This window comes from Solenopsis invicta, chromosome 5 (genome assembly GCF_016802725.1).
Source record: "Solenopsis invicta isolate M01_SB chromosome 5, UNIL_Sinv_3.0, whole genome shotgun sequence".
NCBI classification, from domain to species: domain Eukaryota; kingdom Metazoa; phylum Arthropoda; class Insecta; order Hymenoptera; family Formicidae; genus Solenopsis; species Solenopsis invicta.
In genome coordinates this window covers 7,811,655-7,827,113 of record NC_052668.1, presented here as the reverse complement: position 1 = coordinate 7,827,113, position 15,459 = coordinate 7,811,655, and the positions used below count along the sequence as shown (strand labels likewise).

General features: G+C 36.3%; 1 protein-coding gene across 5 annotated transcripts in view; it reads right to left on the bottom strand.

Annotated features, from left to right (window-relative positions):
- The window catches only part of LOC105198825 (ADP-ribosylation factor-like protein 13B), a 162,254-nt gene that overhangs the window by 28,754 nt on the left and 118,041 nt on the right, over positions 1-15,459 (bottom strand). For all 5 annotated transcript variants that reach the window (XM_039449876.1, XM_039449880.1, XM_039449879.1 and 2 more), the window contains one exon: positions 13,900-13,930. In XM_039449876.1, the coding sequence (XP_039305810.1) occupies positions 13,900-13,930 (31 nt within the window). The remainder of the gene's footprint in view (positions 1-13,899; positions 13,931-15,459) is intronic.

The following is a 15,459-nucleotide window of genomic DNA, read 5'->3' as shown; positions in this document are numbered from 1 at the left end:
ATAGTACAAGTAATTCATGAACCTAAGATTACGGACCATGCGTGGCTGAAAGTAGAGTTGAGTGTGAGTAAAATTGAAAGTAAATACAGGGAATTTAGCACTAGAAATTACAAAGAATTCGATGAAGATGAATTTGTTATATTAGTAAAAAACTAATTACAGGAAAGTCAGGGATAGCAATGTGAATGTATGGTGTGAGTGAGAGAGTGAAAAAATTTGTTCATAGTATACTAGATGCATTAGATGTAATGGCATCAAAGAAAAAGTTTAGAATTCCAAAAGTATGGGAGGAGAAAAAATGGTTCTCAGATAAGATAAGAGAAGCTGCGGATAGGAGGGATAAGGCATATAAGAAAGCATTGTATGACAATACCGAACAAAATTAGTCATAATATAAAATTGAAAGAAATGGAGTAGTGAAATTAATCAGGAAAAAAAAGAAGGAATATTATGAAAGTATGATAGTTCTTAATAAAGAAAATCCTACGACTATGTTGAAAACCTTGAAAGAAGTAATTAGGAGCGAACTAGTAGGTATAAAGGAAGTAAGAAATATAGATTTTGAAATCTTAGGCGATACCGAAGAGTGCATATAACCGATAAATTTAATTTATATTATATACAAAGTATTAATAGTATAGTAAATTCTGTAAAAGTAGATAGACCTGACAGTGATATAATTGAATTTTGAATGAATACAAATAAAAAAAACTATTTATACTATCGAGAACAAAGGAATTATGGAAAGTTTTAAGGTTGTTACACTAGAGCAGCTAGAAGAAATAGTTATGGGATTACCTAAAAAGAAAGGTACGGAAGAAGAAATAACTAGTTATATATTGATATATTGTAGTTTTTCCTGTAATAAAAGAAGAATTTGCGATTTTAATAAATAATTCTTTAATAGAAGGTCATTGTCCGGAAGGTTAGAAAAGCTCTACTATAATCCCGATCCCAAAGATAGACAAAGCCAAAAAAAGCGAGCAACATAGGTCTATTAATATGTTACCAATATATGAAAGTGCTAAAATTAGTAGTAAAAGAACAACTTGAAACATACTTGGAAACAAACGATATTATAACAGAGCATCAGGCGGGATTTAGAAAATATTATTTGTGAGAAACAGCGATTCAATCTGTCATAGACAAATGGAAATTAATAGTGAGCGAAGGAAAAATGGTAGGAGTTATCTTCATGGATCTTAAGAGAGTGTTTGAAACAATAGATAGAGAAAGATTGTTAGAAAAAATGTATCAATACGGAATTAGAGAAATGACATTAGAGTGGTTCAAATCATATTTAAATAATAGGAAACAACAGGTACGATTCAATTAGATATGGTCTAAATTATTGTCTACAGAATATGGAGTGCCACAAGTTTCAGTACTAGGACCTTTGCTATTTATAATATATATAAATGATATAATTGAAGTCTGTCCAGAAGGCTGCAATATAAAAATGTTTGTAGATGACACGCTTATATATGTAAATGGAAAAAGTAGTGCGGATGTAAAGGTAAAAATGAATATGGCTTTTAATGTAATTGAACATTCGATGAATATAAATAAGTTAAAAATGAATGCAGATAAAACAAAATATATGATAATTAAAAGTATTAGAAAAAAATTAAGAGGTAATACTGCCGTGAAGTGTCTGGATAGAATTGAAATAGAACGGGTATCAACCATGAAATATTTAGGTATAATGCTAGACGATAGACTTAGATTTCAGAACCACTGCGACTATATACTTAAGAAAATAGGGAAAGACTAGTTTTTTAAATAGAATAGGTAACTTCGTATCAGCATATACTAGATGTATTGTGTACAAGTCTATCATAGCACCTCATTTCGTGTACTGTACCACTATTAGTTGGAATGTGTGAAACGTAATTGAATAAACTTCAGATAGCTCAAAACCGTACCATGAGAGTAATTCTACAGTGCAATAGATTTACGAAAATTGAACACATGCTACACGCCTTACAGTTCATGTCTGTAAGGCAACGGTTATGTTATAACGTTAATGTATTTATCTTTAAAATATTAAATGGCATGGCTTCGAAGGCGTTAAACAATAAAATAGAGATAGTGGGAAGAGAATGCAATAGGCAAACAAGGCAAACAGGAAACTTAGTAGTAACTTTCCGTAGAACTAGAAGTGCCCAAAAAAGCCTTTTTTATGAAGATATAAAAATGTATAATTCGTTACCCACTGTGATTAAGCAATGTAGAGAATTAGTAGCGTTTAAGAGATTGTTAAAAGAATATATATCAGTTTATATTAATATATAGTTAATGTATATATAATAATTGTGTAGGAGAAATAGCTATAAAAACTAAAATAAAGGTTAATCAATTAAAATCTCTCTCTCTCTCTCTCTTTCTTATTCTTTCCTCCCCTCTCTTTTCCCCAATCACTCCCTTTCACCCTCTTTCCCTTATACCCTTTCTCTCACTCTCCTTCCCTCCTCCCGCGCCCTCCCTTGCTTCCCCTTGTTCTCCCCCCTCCTCCCACTTCTCTGAATTTTTCCAGCTTCCTCCACCCCTCTCTCCATCGTCGCCTAGCACTCTCTCCACCATCTCCTCCCAGCTCCCTTCTGCCACCCAACTTCCACATTCCTCCTATACGTGAACCACGACTTCTCCTCCATTCCACACATCCTGCATTTCCTATCTTCCTCACTTGCCCAATAGTTCCTCTCCCTCATTCCCTCACCTAATTTATATTTAGCTACTTTCTTCCACCTATTTTCTGCCACCCCTTCCTTAGATATTCAATATTCCCTCCCCTTTAATTCTCTGTACCATTCAGGTACTATTTATTCCCCTTCGATCTTTTAATCCTTTCCCGTCTTTCCTCCCTCTGCCTCTCTCTATCCCTCTTCTCCCCTCTGTAGAAATTAAAAATCCACTCCTTCCTTTCTTCCTCCATCTTCTCCACTTCCATCTCTCTATCCTCAAAAAAATTCTTTTTTCTTTTTCCCATTTTAACATCTCTCCTCCTTTTTGCTCTCTCTCCCTTATTTCCTATCAACATCTTCTAGCCAACTCACTTCCTTTCCCCTCCGCCAATCTTTCCTCAAATCCCCAAGCCCTCCTTCCTGCCTTTGTCCTCAATTTATCTCGTAATAATTTTTCCCTTAATAAATATCCCGGCACCTTCCAACTTACCCCCAATACCCATTTCAAATATTTTTTCTGCATCCTCTCCACCACTTCCCTCTCCTTCCATCCCTAAATCTCCATACCGTACGACATCACCGTCCAAACCATCGAAGAGCCATACCCTTCTCCCCCAATCCCCTCCAAACTTTCTCTTCCTTACCTGCTCATTCTGCTTACTATTTCTCTGGAACGGGTGTTCTCGGGTATTCTAAATAATTAAATTTCCTCACTTCCTCTATTACTTTCCTGTCCCATCTCCAATTCGCCTTCTTCATCCCCCCCCCCTCCTTCTTAAACCTCATCATCTTTGATTTCCCGGTTTACTATTAATCTCTTTCCCCTTATATATCTTTCAAATCTTGCTATCATTGTCCTCATCTTGTCCTCTTTCTCCGTTATCAGAACCATATCGTACGCGTAGGCCAGCGTATGTATTCTTTTCCCTTTCAACCTCACCCTTCCCAGCACCCTTTCCCTATATATTCCTCTACGTCCGCGGTTAAGATGTTAAATAATGAAGGGCTCAGAGGACATTCCTGCCTTACACCCTTACTTGTCCAAAATGCTTCATTCCATTCCTCACCAATTCTCATTCTACTTTTCGTCTTCCTCAACAAATCCATACATTTTACTATCACCCTCCCTTATTCCCCTTTCCCTTAACGCCCTTTCTAATATTTCTCTGTCTACCAAATCAAAGGCTGCCTTTAAGTCTACGAAGAAGACAATCAATTTCCCCTTATCCTTACTCAGCCGCCTGTTTACTAATAGTTTATTACGTTGATGTTATCCATCGTTTCCATCCCCCTCCTAAATCCCGTCTGATTTTATTTTTCTCCCTCCTCTAACTCTCCCTCCAGTCTCTTTCCTAGCACCATGGTACAAATTTTGTACAACGATGGCGTTAACGTCACTCCCCCCTTAATCCCCCACTTTCTCCCTCTCCCCCTTTTTCCTTATCGGTACAATTATTCTCTCGGTCCATTCCTCTATTCATTCTTCTCCTCTCCAAATCCTATTATACAACTCCCATATGTATTCTTCTTTTTTCTCTTCTCCGTACTTCCATGCCTCTCCCGATATCCCATCACCCCTCGTCGCTTTACCATCCTTTAACCTTCCTAACGCTTTTTTAATCTCCCCCTGCGTAATTTTCGGCTCCATATCGCCCCTTCCTTTTCTCCTTAATACCTCTCACTATTTTCTCCACCCCTCCTAATAACTCCTTAAAATACTCCACCCATTCCTCACCTTTAATCCTTACGTCTATTCCCCTTTTCCCTTTCCTCTCTTTATTCACCATTTCCCATACCTGCCCCTCCGTCTTCGCTTTTTTTGCTAGTTCTGTCCATCTCTCATTTTCCTTCTTCTTTTTCCTTTCACATGATTAATTATATTCTCTTTTATCTTCCCTATATCTATCTCCCTCTCCCCCTTCCCTCTTCCTCAGTTCCTTTCTTACCTTCTTTGCATTCTGTATCCCACCATCCTCTTACTCTCTCCCGCCCCTCATTTTCTTGCCCCTCCTGTAATATCCTTTGCACTTCCCCCCTCATCACCTCCCATTCCACCTTTTCTCCCTTTTCCCTTCCCTCTAGAGCTCTCTCCATCTTTTCCCTAAATAACTCCTTTTCTACCTTTGTCCACTCTCATCTCCTTACTCTTTAATCTCCTCCTTTTACCCCTTTACCCTCCCCTTCAACCAAAATCATCACTGCAAAGTAGACCGAGTCCACATTTTCCGGCACCTCCATTCTTAACACTCTGTCTCATACTTCCCCATCTCCTATCACGTAGTCTAGTACCGATTCTCCTCTTGCCCCTGCGTACGTCCACATCCCCTTCCTATCTCCTTTATCGCATCCATTATATATAAACCATCCTGTCTCTTCCAATTTCTCAACCAGCACTTTTCCTTCCCTGTTTATCTTTTATCCCTCGACTTTCTCTCTTCCTCTTTCTCTCTCTCATCTCTCCCCTCCTACCACCCGCCCATCTCCCCCGTCCTCCGTACCCATTATCGTTTTCATTCCATCCTCCTTTCCCTCCAGCCAATCCCTAATCCTAGCCCACTTCTCCTCCATTTATATAAACCCCAATAATCCTTCACCTCTCCCCTTTTATTCTTATCCTCGTTGTTATTATCCCCTCTATTTTTTTCCTGCTCCTTCTTCTCTATCTTCTCTATCCCCTTCCTTACTCCCATCAACATTCCTCCCATTGCCCTACCTTTCCTATTTTTCTTTTTAGCCAGTTGCACTTTCTATTTAAATTCCCTTAGTAACCTTTCTTTTACTTTGTCCCACCTTTTTATATCTATCCACGTTTCTGCTAACACCACCACATCCCATTCCGCAATCCCCCTCCAGAAATCTCTATCCTTGTTTCCAATTCCTGCCATGTTTCAAAAAGCTATTTTCCTTATCCTCATCTCCTCATTATCTCATTTCCTACCTTGCCCTCCTTTTTCCATAGCAACCCTTTTCCCCTCTATTCTCCTCTCCGCAATATTCTCCTCACTCTTCCTCCACCTGCCTACCTCCCCCATTATCCTCTTTCCCTTTCTTTTCCCTTTTCCCCGAATTCCTCATCACTCCGCTTTCTTTTTTCCTTCCCAATCTATCCCTCAAAGTTTTCGCTCCCCATACCAAAACGATCATTCACCTTCTATTCTCACCTTATTATTCCCTACGAACACCCTTGCCCCCCTCCTCTCCACCACTCTAGCCACCTCCTTCATCTTCCATCTGTTTTGCCTCTCCTTCCATGTTAAATCATCCTCTATCCATATTTTTTCCCCTTTCAACACCTTCTTCTATTGCATAACCTCCTTTTCTACCTCCGATTTCAATCTCACTACTGCCATTCCCCCTCATTCCTCTTTGCCTGCCTTGATCCTTTTCACCTCCTCTATCTCTACTTCTGCTGCAATTTTTTTACCTATCTCCCTCACTTTATTCTCCACTTTTTCTCCATTTTCCTTATATTCCTTCAACACCACATTCCTTTTTCTCTCCTATCTCTCTCTCCTTTTTCAAATCATTTCAATTTTCTTAATTCTCTCCTCCAGTCTCCGACTCTCTCCCCCCTGTCCTTTTTCTCTTTTCTACTCTCTAGCTCGTTGATCCTTTTTTCTAACTTCTCTATCCTTCTTCATTTATTTTCAACCTTTCTGCCACTTTTTCTCCAGCTCTTCTTTTCTCCATCTTACTCCTTTCCACCCTCCAATCCTCTTCCCTCTTTCTCGTCCCCTCTAACTCTTTCACAATGCTCTTTAAGCTCTCCTCCATCCTCTCTTATTTCCTTCTACACTCCTCCATCCACCTTCTCATCTCTCCCATCATCAACATCACCTCCCCCTCCGCCTCCTTTCCTCTCTCTTTTGGCGGCGTCCTCGGTTTTTTACTTCTCTTAAATTCATCCCTTTCCTTTTTTTCAATTTCCTCTACCCCCTCTGTCATATCCCTTTTCCTTTTCCATAATTCCAGTACTCCCAAACTTCCACTGCGTTCTCTTCCCCCACCTACCAATTCTTTTAATTGCCCTTTTTTCAAGTCCTCCCTTACCCCTTTCTTCGCCGCTTCTATGAACGCGGCTATCTTGTCATCATCCACCCTTCCTCCTACTCCTGATCGGTTTCCGATCTACTTTTCTCTATTTTCTTATGGCGTCTGCCGATCAGACAAGCCGGACGGAATGCGTTTACGAACGCAGTAACGTGCGTACGCGCTTTTACTCGCGCGCGATTCGCCTTCCTTCCTTCCCCCCTACCTCACTCCCAGCTCTCTCACACTTGCTAACCTCTCAACCTCACATACACTTCCACTCACTCTATCTCTTTCAACCCTTTACCACTCTCTCTCCGAACGCACTCCACCTCTCAGCTCTAATTACTCCGCGTTCTCACACACTCCACTCTCTCCCCCTCTCTGTCTTCCACTTACTCTCTGCCTCTACAAATTCCACTAATGCTGCTCACTTCTATGCTCAATCGCTCCGGAAACGGGTCTTTGCGCTTGTATTGTTCGTGTGATTTTATATACTTTCCTCAAATTCATTTTCTTTACAGTTTTTTCAAGGGGAAAGTGTTAATATTAATTTCAATTTTAATAATAGATGATATTACTTAAACTTGTTTAATTTAGAACCGTCTTATGACTGAAAATTAATTCAGCACGCAATTCATTGAATTTGAATCTAACTACGACCGTAAAAAGCATTTTTGTTCAATTTGTATTAATAATTTATTTTTTTATACGTACATTGTAAAAGGACCCCGCACGATTGATATGAAAAAAACGTATTTGGTCAATTTGCTTGAATTTTTTATATGTTGTAGTACTTGCATCCCTAATAAAAAATCTCAATTTTTACAACATTTTTATGTCTGGTTTCGAAATTAAAAATATTTGAAGGTCTCTTTCATAACATCGGCTCATATGTATACCTACACTCGTTTGAACTTCTATGCTTGCTCATATACGTATATTGGTACGTATAAATGTCCGTGAATAACTGCGTGTTCGTGCACACGCGGGCGTATGCGTACACGCGCGTGCGTGCGCGCATGTACGCACAAGAAAACGCGGGTGCGCGCGCGCACACACACAACACGCACGCCCGCACGCACGCACGCACGCATGCACGCACGCACGCACAGACAATGGGCACAAGTAGAGAGGGTTTAAAATAATTAAATACTTTGGGAATGACGAACCATGCGGTCCTTATCTCTGCTAACAAACACATGCTCGCGTGCGCGCGCGCGCGTACACGCCCGCGTGTGCATGCACACGCAGTCATCCACGGACATTTATACGTACCGATATATATATATGAGCAAGCATAGAAGTTCAAACTAGTGTAAGTATACATATGAGCCGATGTCATGAAAGAGACCTTTAATTATTTTTAATTCCGAAACTAGACATAGAAATGTTCTAAAAATTGAGATTTTTTTATTAGGGATGCAAGTACAACAACATAAAAAATTTAAGCAAATCGACTGAACACGTTTTTTTCATATAAATCGTGCGAGGTCCTTTGTATCTAATTATTAGTATAGTCAAGAATTTTTTCAATCAACTATTTGTAAAAGATTTAAAAAATGTATCTGTGCGTATAAAGTTTTAAAGATAAAAAGTTTTTATAAAAATATTTTATTTATTTGTCTGTAATTTTATGCAGATAAACATATGAAAACATGTTTATGTACCTCAATATGTTTCAAATTTTGATTTCTATGTAATAAATGACACATTTACATATATTAAATAATTAAAAAATAATTTGAAAATAATTGACAATCACAGTTTCATGTTTGCATCGCCTATGGTACTGCCACACTCACTAATTGTACTATGCGGCATTGCTCACAAAAGCGTCTTCCTTACCTTATAACTTCGAGTTGTTAAAATGTTAAACATTAAAAAATATTATTTACAAAATGCATTAGACAAAACGCTTGGACGCTTGGATCAATTTATTTTCAATGTAGAACCATGTAAAAGGAGAATGAAATCGGTGACATTGCAGCTATGCCCTCTTGTCATGGTCCTGACATATGTTAAAAATATTTTATTTGTTTGATTATTGTTTTACGCAGATATACAGGGATGATTCAAAATAACCTATTGGTCTCGAAGCTGGCATATTCGTAATCGAATTCTGAGACGATTTTTCCTTTTGCAAAAATTTGTCCGGAGCTTAGTTTCCAAGTTACAATAAGAATTAGTTAGCGTATTACGGGTCGGATACAAGTGGTAGACAAGGGCGGGGCGACTTATTGTTACACGCGGGTGTTTTAGTGGGGCACCTCCTACGCTCAAATGACTGACAAAAGTACGTGGACAGCACATTTTTATTTAAACTCTCTCTCTCTCTCTCTCTCTCTCTCTCTCTCTCTCTCTCTCTCTCTCTCTCTCTCTCTGTCACTTTAATTTTGCTACATTTAACTTGTCAAATTTTGATCTGTCATCCAGCCGTCAAATATCGGGATGATCGTGAAATCTTCAAGTTTACATTATTATAATAAATGTACATACGTCCGCGAATAATAAAATTTAATGCAAATTAGATTACTTAAATGTGCACTTGCAAGTTAAAAGTAGCATGTTTAAAACGTACAAGAAGAGAAGAAAGGGGAGGGAGAGAGAGAGAGAGAGACGGGGGGAGGACGCGCAATGTTATGATTCGACGGGAAAGGTGCGGTGGGAGGAATCAACCTCCCGCGAAGACCGTTAAATAGGATGCAGCGATCGGTGCTCTCATCAATTCTTCGATCGTTAGATCCATCGTCAGGACGATACACGATATGGCAGCATACACGAACGAAGAGTACTACGATATGCTGATGGCACTTGGTGAATGCCAGGGCCAACCCTATGTTGCTGCAAGGAGATATCAAGAATTATATCCGAATAGAGCAAGGCATCCGACGGCGGTCATTATAAGTGGAGCATCTCAACGGTTATTCGAGACCGGAAGTGTCTTACCGAAAAAAAATGATTGCGGTAGACATCGCAACGAAAGGAATTTGCGAAGTGTAGAGAGTCCTTCGTGCTGTCGAACAAGAGCCTGAAACAAGTGTTCGGGTCATTGCTCGGAAACACGATCTACCTTACTCTACAGTTCAAAGAATTCTGAAAGAAGAAAAATTGCACGCTTATCATTATACTCGCATGCAAGAATTACGAGAGGAGGATTATCTACAAAGAACAACATTTTGTGAAAATTTCTTAAGAAGAGTAGACGAGGATCCTGAATTTCCTTCTCGTGTGATATTCAGCGACGAATTGCTGTTTACACGAGAAGAAATTTTTAACTCTCACAATATGCATATGTGGGGTGACGAGAATCTTCGAGTAACTCGAGCCAGAAATTTCCAAACACGATGGAAATTAAACGTATGGGCAGAAATCATGGGCACAAACATATTGGGTCCAGTAATTCTGCCAGACATTTTAAATGGCGCGTCGTACATGGAATTTTTATCTGAAAATATTCCAGACTTTTTAGAAGAAATTCCGTTAGCAAACAGGAATAAAATTATATTCCAACAAGATGGCGCTGAACCACATAATGCCAGAATAGTAACAAATTACTTAAATGCACAATTTCCTGGCCGTTGGATGGGCCGTTATGGCCCAATACGTTGGCCCGCAAGATCTCCGGACCTCAATCCATTTTTTCCTGTGGGGATACTGTAAAGAAATTATTTACAGAAAACTTCCCGAAGACGTCGAGGATTTGAAATGACAAGCTGCATCATGCCATTTGGAGTATCGACAATGACATTCTGGAGAAGATGCAAATAAATTTATTACGACGCATGAGAGCCTGCATTACAATGGACGGTGGCCACTTTGAACATTTATTATGAAGAAAATTTCAAGAATATAATTCTTGAAATCTCCTTGCAGCAATGGATAATCTGCCCTTTTCAGGGCAACCAAATATTTTATTTCGAGAAATATCTTCAGTTTTTGCAAATAATAAAAAATAAAAAACAAAAAAATATTTAGAAGAAATTGATTTTGATACAATCATTTCTTGAATATTTTGAATAAATAACAATTATCTAGATAAAGAGTCACTTATGGATCATACAATTTTTAACAAATAATGATAAACATGTATTTGCAACATTTTTCTGATAAATTGTATTGATGTAAATCGTATTAACCAATATTTTCATTTTAAATTACCGCGTTTTGACTTATGGCTTTAACCAATCGTTCGACACTCTTATAACAACATAACCAATAACATCCAGTCGACTACTTGATATCGTCGAGTGAACACGTGTTGTGTGATCGTAACGTAAACACGTGTTTCTTCGAGTAATTTTAACGCATCGAATGATTGTAGTGATTAGAGTAGTGATTAATAGAAATTAATAAAGTCGATCGATCGGTTCGTCGCGTAGTTCCGCATTCATCGATCAAGTGCCGAGTAAATAATATAAATGTGGTGAAATGTGGTAAAACAACTTCGAAGGATAGATCTGGATAAAGGACAAATTTAAATTGAACTGTCGCATCGTGGAAACAATAAGCTGATCGTCGTGTGCATGAGTAAACGTGCTTAAACTTGTTTGAAGCCCCCTCCTCTCCCCGTCTCTCTCTCTCCCTCCCCTTTCTTCTCTTCTTGTACGTTTTAAACGTGCTACTTTTAACTTGCAAGTGCACATTTAAGTAATCTAATTTGCATTAAATTTTATTATTCGCGGACGTATGTACATTTATTATAATAATGTAAACTTGAAGATTTCACGATCATCCCGATATTTGACGGCCAGATGACAGATCAAAATTTGACAAGTAAAATGTAGCAAAATTAAAGTGACAGAGAGAGAGAGAGAGAGAGAGAGAGAGTTTAAATAAAAATGTGCTGTCCACGTACTTTTGTCAGTCATTTGAGCGCAGGAGGTGCCCCACGGAAACACCCGCGTGTAACAGTAAGTTGCCCCGCCCTTGTCTACCACTTGTATCCGACCCGTTATACGCTAACTAATTCTTATTGTAACTTGAAAACTAAGCTCCGGACAAATTTTTGCAAAAGGAAAAATCGTCTCAGAATTCGATTACGAATATGCCAGCTTCGGGATCAATAGGTTATTTTGTATCACCCTGTAGAGGGGGTCCCCCTTTTAAGTAGGCACCCCGAATAACTTCGAAAAAAGGGATTTTCAAAGAAAATGACCCAGACAAAAGTTGTTGCACTCAGAGGGAGACATCCAATGGTGACCTTAAAATTGTCCTTGATGAGTGACTTGAGAAAATGACTTTTCTCAAGGTTAGAGGTTAGAGCGGAAAATTTTATGTTAAAAAACATGGGTTCATAATTTCTGATCAGTCGACCTAATGTAGGTGAAGAAAGGTCATATCCCATTTTAAACTACTAATCCAAAGAACTTGGATCGTTATCAGTAAAATCAAAATCAGAAAAAATGCAAGGTCAGAAGAAAATCCAACCAGTAAAGGTAAGATTAGAAGACAATCCAACTAGTAAAGGTAAGATCAGAAGACGATCCAGCCAGTAAAGGCAAGATCAGAAGAAGATCTAATCAGTGAAGGTAAGATCAGAAGACGATTTATCCAGTGTTATTAAATTTAAAAAAATTTCATTTCTCAAAATTTCTATCGTTTAAGTCTCCTTTGAAATCATTACAGTCAATAACTAAATCCTTTTTTTTCTAATCAAATAACATAAGACAAAAAGTAACTCGTTACTATTACTCATTACTAATTTGAAAAGTAATAAGTCGCAACAAAACGAAGGTCGACGTATCTAACATTATCAGATTCTTGAAATTTTATAGAAAGAAAAAATATTAACATTCTTACCTATACAACACAAAAAATTCCAGCAACATTGCAGCAACGTTGCAATGTTGCAGATTGCAATGTAATATTACGGAGACATTGCAGAAACATAAATTAACAATATGCCTGCAACATCGCATGGCATATGCCAGTAATATTCCGGAAACATTGCAATATCATAATTTTTTAATAAAGTACTGATAATAAAGAGCCAAAGCAGAATATTCGCGTATAATAATATATTAATTTAACTCATCCATAATTATTCATCCGCATTTAGCAAACTAAGGTCGGGCGACGTTACTAAATTTTCCGTTGAATCTCTACATTCCCTAAGAGTACAACCGTCCATATATCGACTGTAAGTCGATTCATCCAAGTCAGGCTTTCAAAGTTGACTGCAAATCGACTTTGCATAGACGTCTGCAGACATCCTTCAAATGTTGACTCTAAGACGTCTAGAAAAAGACATACGGTTCCGTGCTGTGTGCATCATAGTATTGTTAAGAAACATAAATATTTATATCAATAGATGAAATAAGTCTATATATAAAGAAACCTCGATCTACAGCCCAATGAACAAACAATATTTTTTAATTGTTTTTTTAATAAAAATTTTTTTATATTTAATTTAATTATTGTATTATATTGATATATATTTTCTTATTGCATCTTATTTAAACAAATAACAGAAAAGTTATTCCAGATGCTATTCTGCATTTGCAAAATTACTAAAAAAAATTATAATTTTATATTTGTTTGTATAAATATTGTGCTTTAATTATACATATTTCATTTTTTCGATAACGTATATTAACCTGATCTACTAATTATATACACATATCAGCATAAAGTGTTCATCATGACGAATCAGTTCGCAGCGATTACGGAGGTCAAGCAACGTTCACCGGAGTCGCGACTTGGATGGGTGACTGCTTGGAAATTTCCGAAAAAATATTCCTGAGATTTTTTTTGCGAAAAATGTTTTTTAAAATGTTACATAATATTGTTTTGTTTATTGGAATTATGTGATGTAATAATATTTATGTGAATATTTTGAAAAAATGGGATGTTTCAATGCAATATTTCAAAAAGCGGACATCTTACTGCAATCTTCCAGCAATGTTACAGCAATGTTTCGCAATCAAAATGCAATATTACAATGAAATCATTCTGCAATGTTCCTGCAATCTCTCTGTGCTGTATAGGTAAAGAGACGTTATAAAAAGTTATGACTTAAAAGATAAATTAACAAATAAAAAAGTTAATATATTTAAAATAACTATTTAATTTACTTCATATTAATAAATTTATGTTACAGGTTAATAACTTTTTTAATTTTATTATTTAATTTTCAATTTTTTAACTGCTTACTATCTAATTCTGCTTATATTAAAATACGTACCATTGCGTGATTCACTTATTAAAGCTTCATCCTGAAATATTAGAAGAAGATATTAATGACAATAATTTATATTGTGAGATTTATTATCACATTTCTGAGATAATAAACATAAAGTGACTGTATACAGGGTGCTTGACAACAGGGTGTATGAAAAAGAATTTAAGGATGATTCTACATAATAAAATAAGACGAAAGTCAAGAATGACAAATACAATTAATTCTTCGCTTTTTAACTATAAAGGTTTACATATTCAAGTAAAAAATGCCTAAAGTACATAAAATTTTGAACTTTTCCGCCTTAAAAAGGAATGCGTTATCATCGCTGTTACTTTTTGTAAAAAGTAACTCATTACTGTTACTATTACTTGGAAAGCAACGATTCGTTACTTTTTCGGTACTTTTCTCTGGGAGAAAAAATTTTACAAAATTCTACCCAAGATAAAAATCTACGAAAAATTTTAAAATGGGAACACTTTTTTAAATTTTAGTTTAAGCACCGACGAGAGACTATTAAAGACCGTCAACCCTGGGTAAATTTTCGAGGCCGTCACTGGGGCCTCAGGGGCCCAGCGGTAATTGAAGAGCGATGACGTTATCGACTATATGATTGTTAATACAAATATTTGAATAATACGTTATTAAAATCTTAATTTTTTTATTATACAAATATTTTTTAAGCAAATATGCATACTTATATTTAATAATATCATTGCATATTGCTTTAAAATTGTAATTCTTTTTGATCAGTTATTATCTCTGTCGATAATCAAACTTGGATGTTAACATCAAAACTGCAATTTTTAATAAAAATCAAGAATTTTTGGGTTACAAATACATAAGCATATTTATGAAACTTCAAGATAACAATAAATTATAAAATTAGTACTGTATTGTCAGTTTATTATTAAAAATTGAACAGTCACACAAACTCCCGTAAGGTTAGCGGTCTTTAATAGTCTCTTGTCGGTGGTTTAAGTAAATACATATTTCTAAGAAAAAGTAAACATTTTTACGAAAAAATAAATATTTATATGAAAAAATAAATATTTGTATAAAAAAACTAATAATTTATACAAATTTCTATTGTCAACACAACCTTATACTTATTCATATAAATTTTTTTGGCAGAATAAGCTAACTTCGAAATGCGCAGAATATTATAGTTCATTGTAGTTTGACGTAGTTTCACCGAGATTCATAGAAATCATAGAAATGATGCACTACAAAAATCCAAAAATTTAGAAAAGCGTTCCAATTCTAGTATTTTTATGTAGATTTTTGTAACATTTTTTTTATGTAGTTTTGTTATGCAGAATTTTTTTTAACCAAGAATTGATAATGCTAAAGTAGATTATTAACTTTTAAATACAAGTCAGGATTCTTGACATTCAAAATCAGTAAAAATTAATTAAAAAAATGCCAAATAAGGGTCAAGCGTGCATGCTGATGCGCAAATTATATTTCAAAGATTTCAATTGTATTGTAATTAAAATTTTTGAAATACAATTTGCATATGGATATCTACACTTGACAGATATCTTATTTGCAATTTTTTTAATA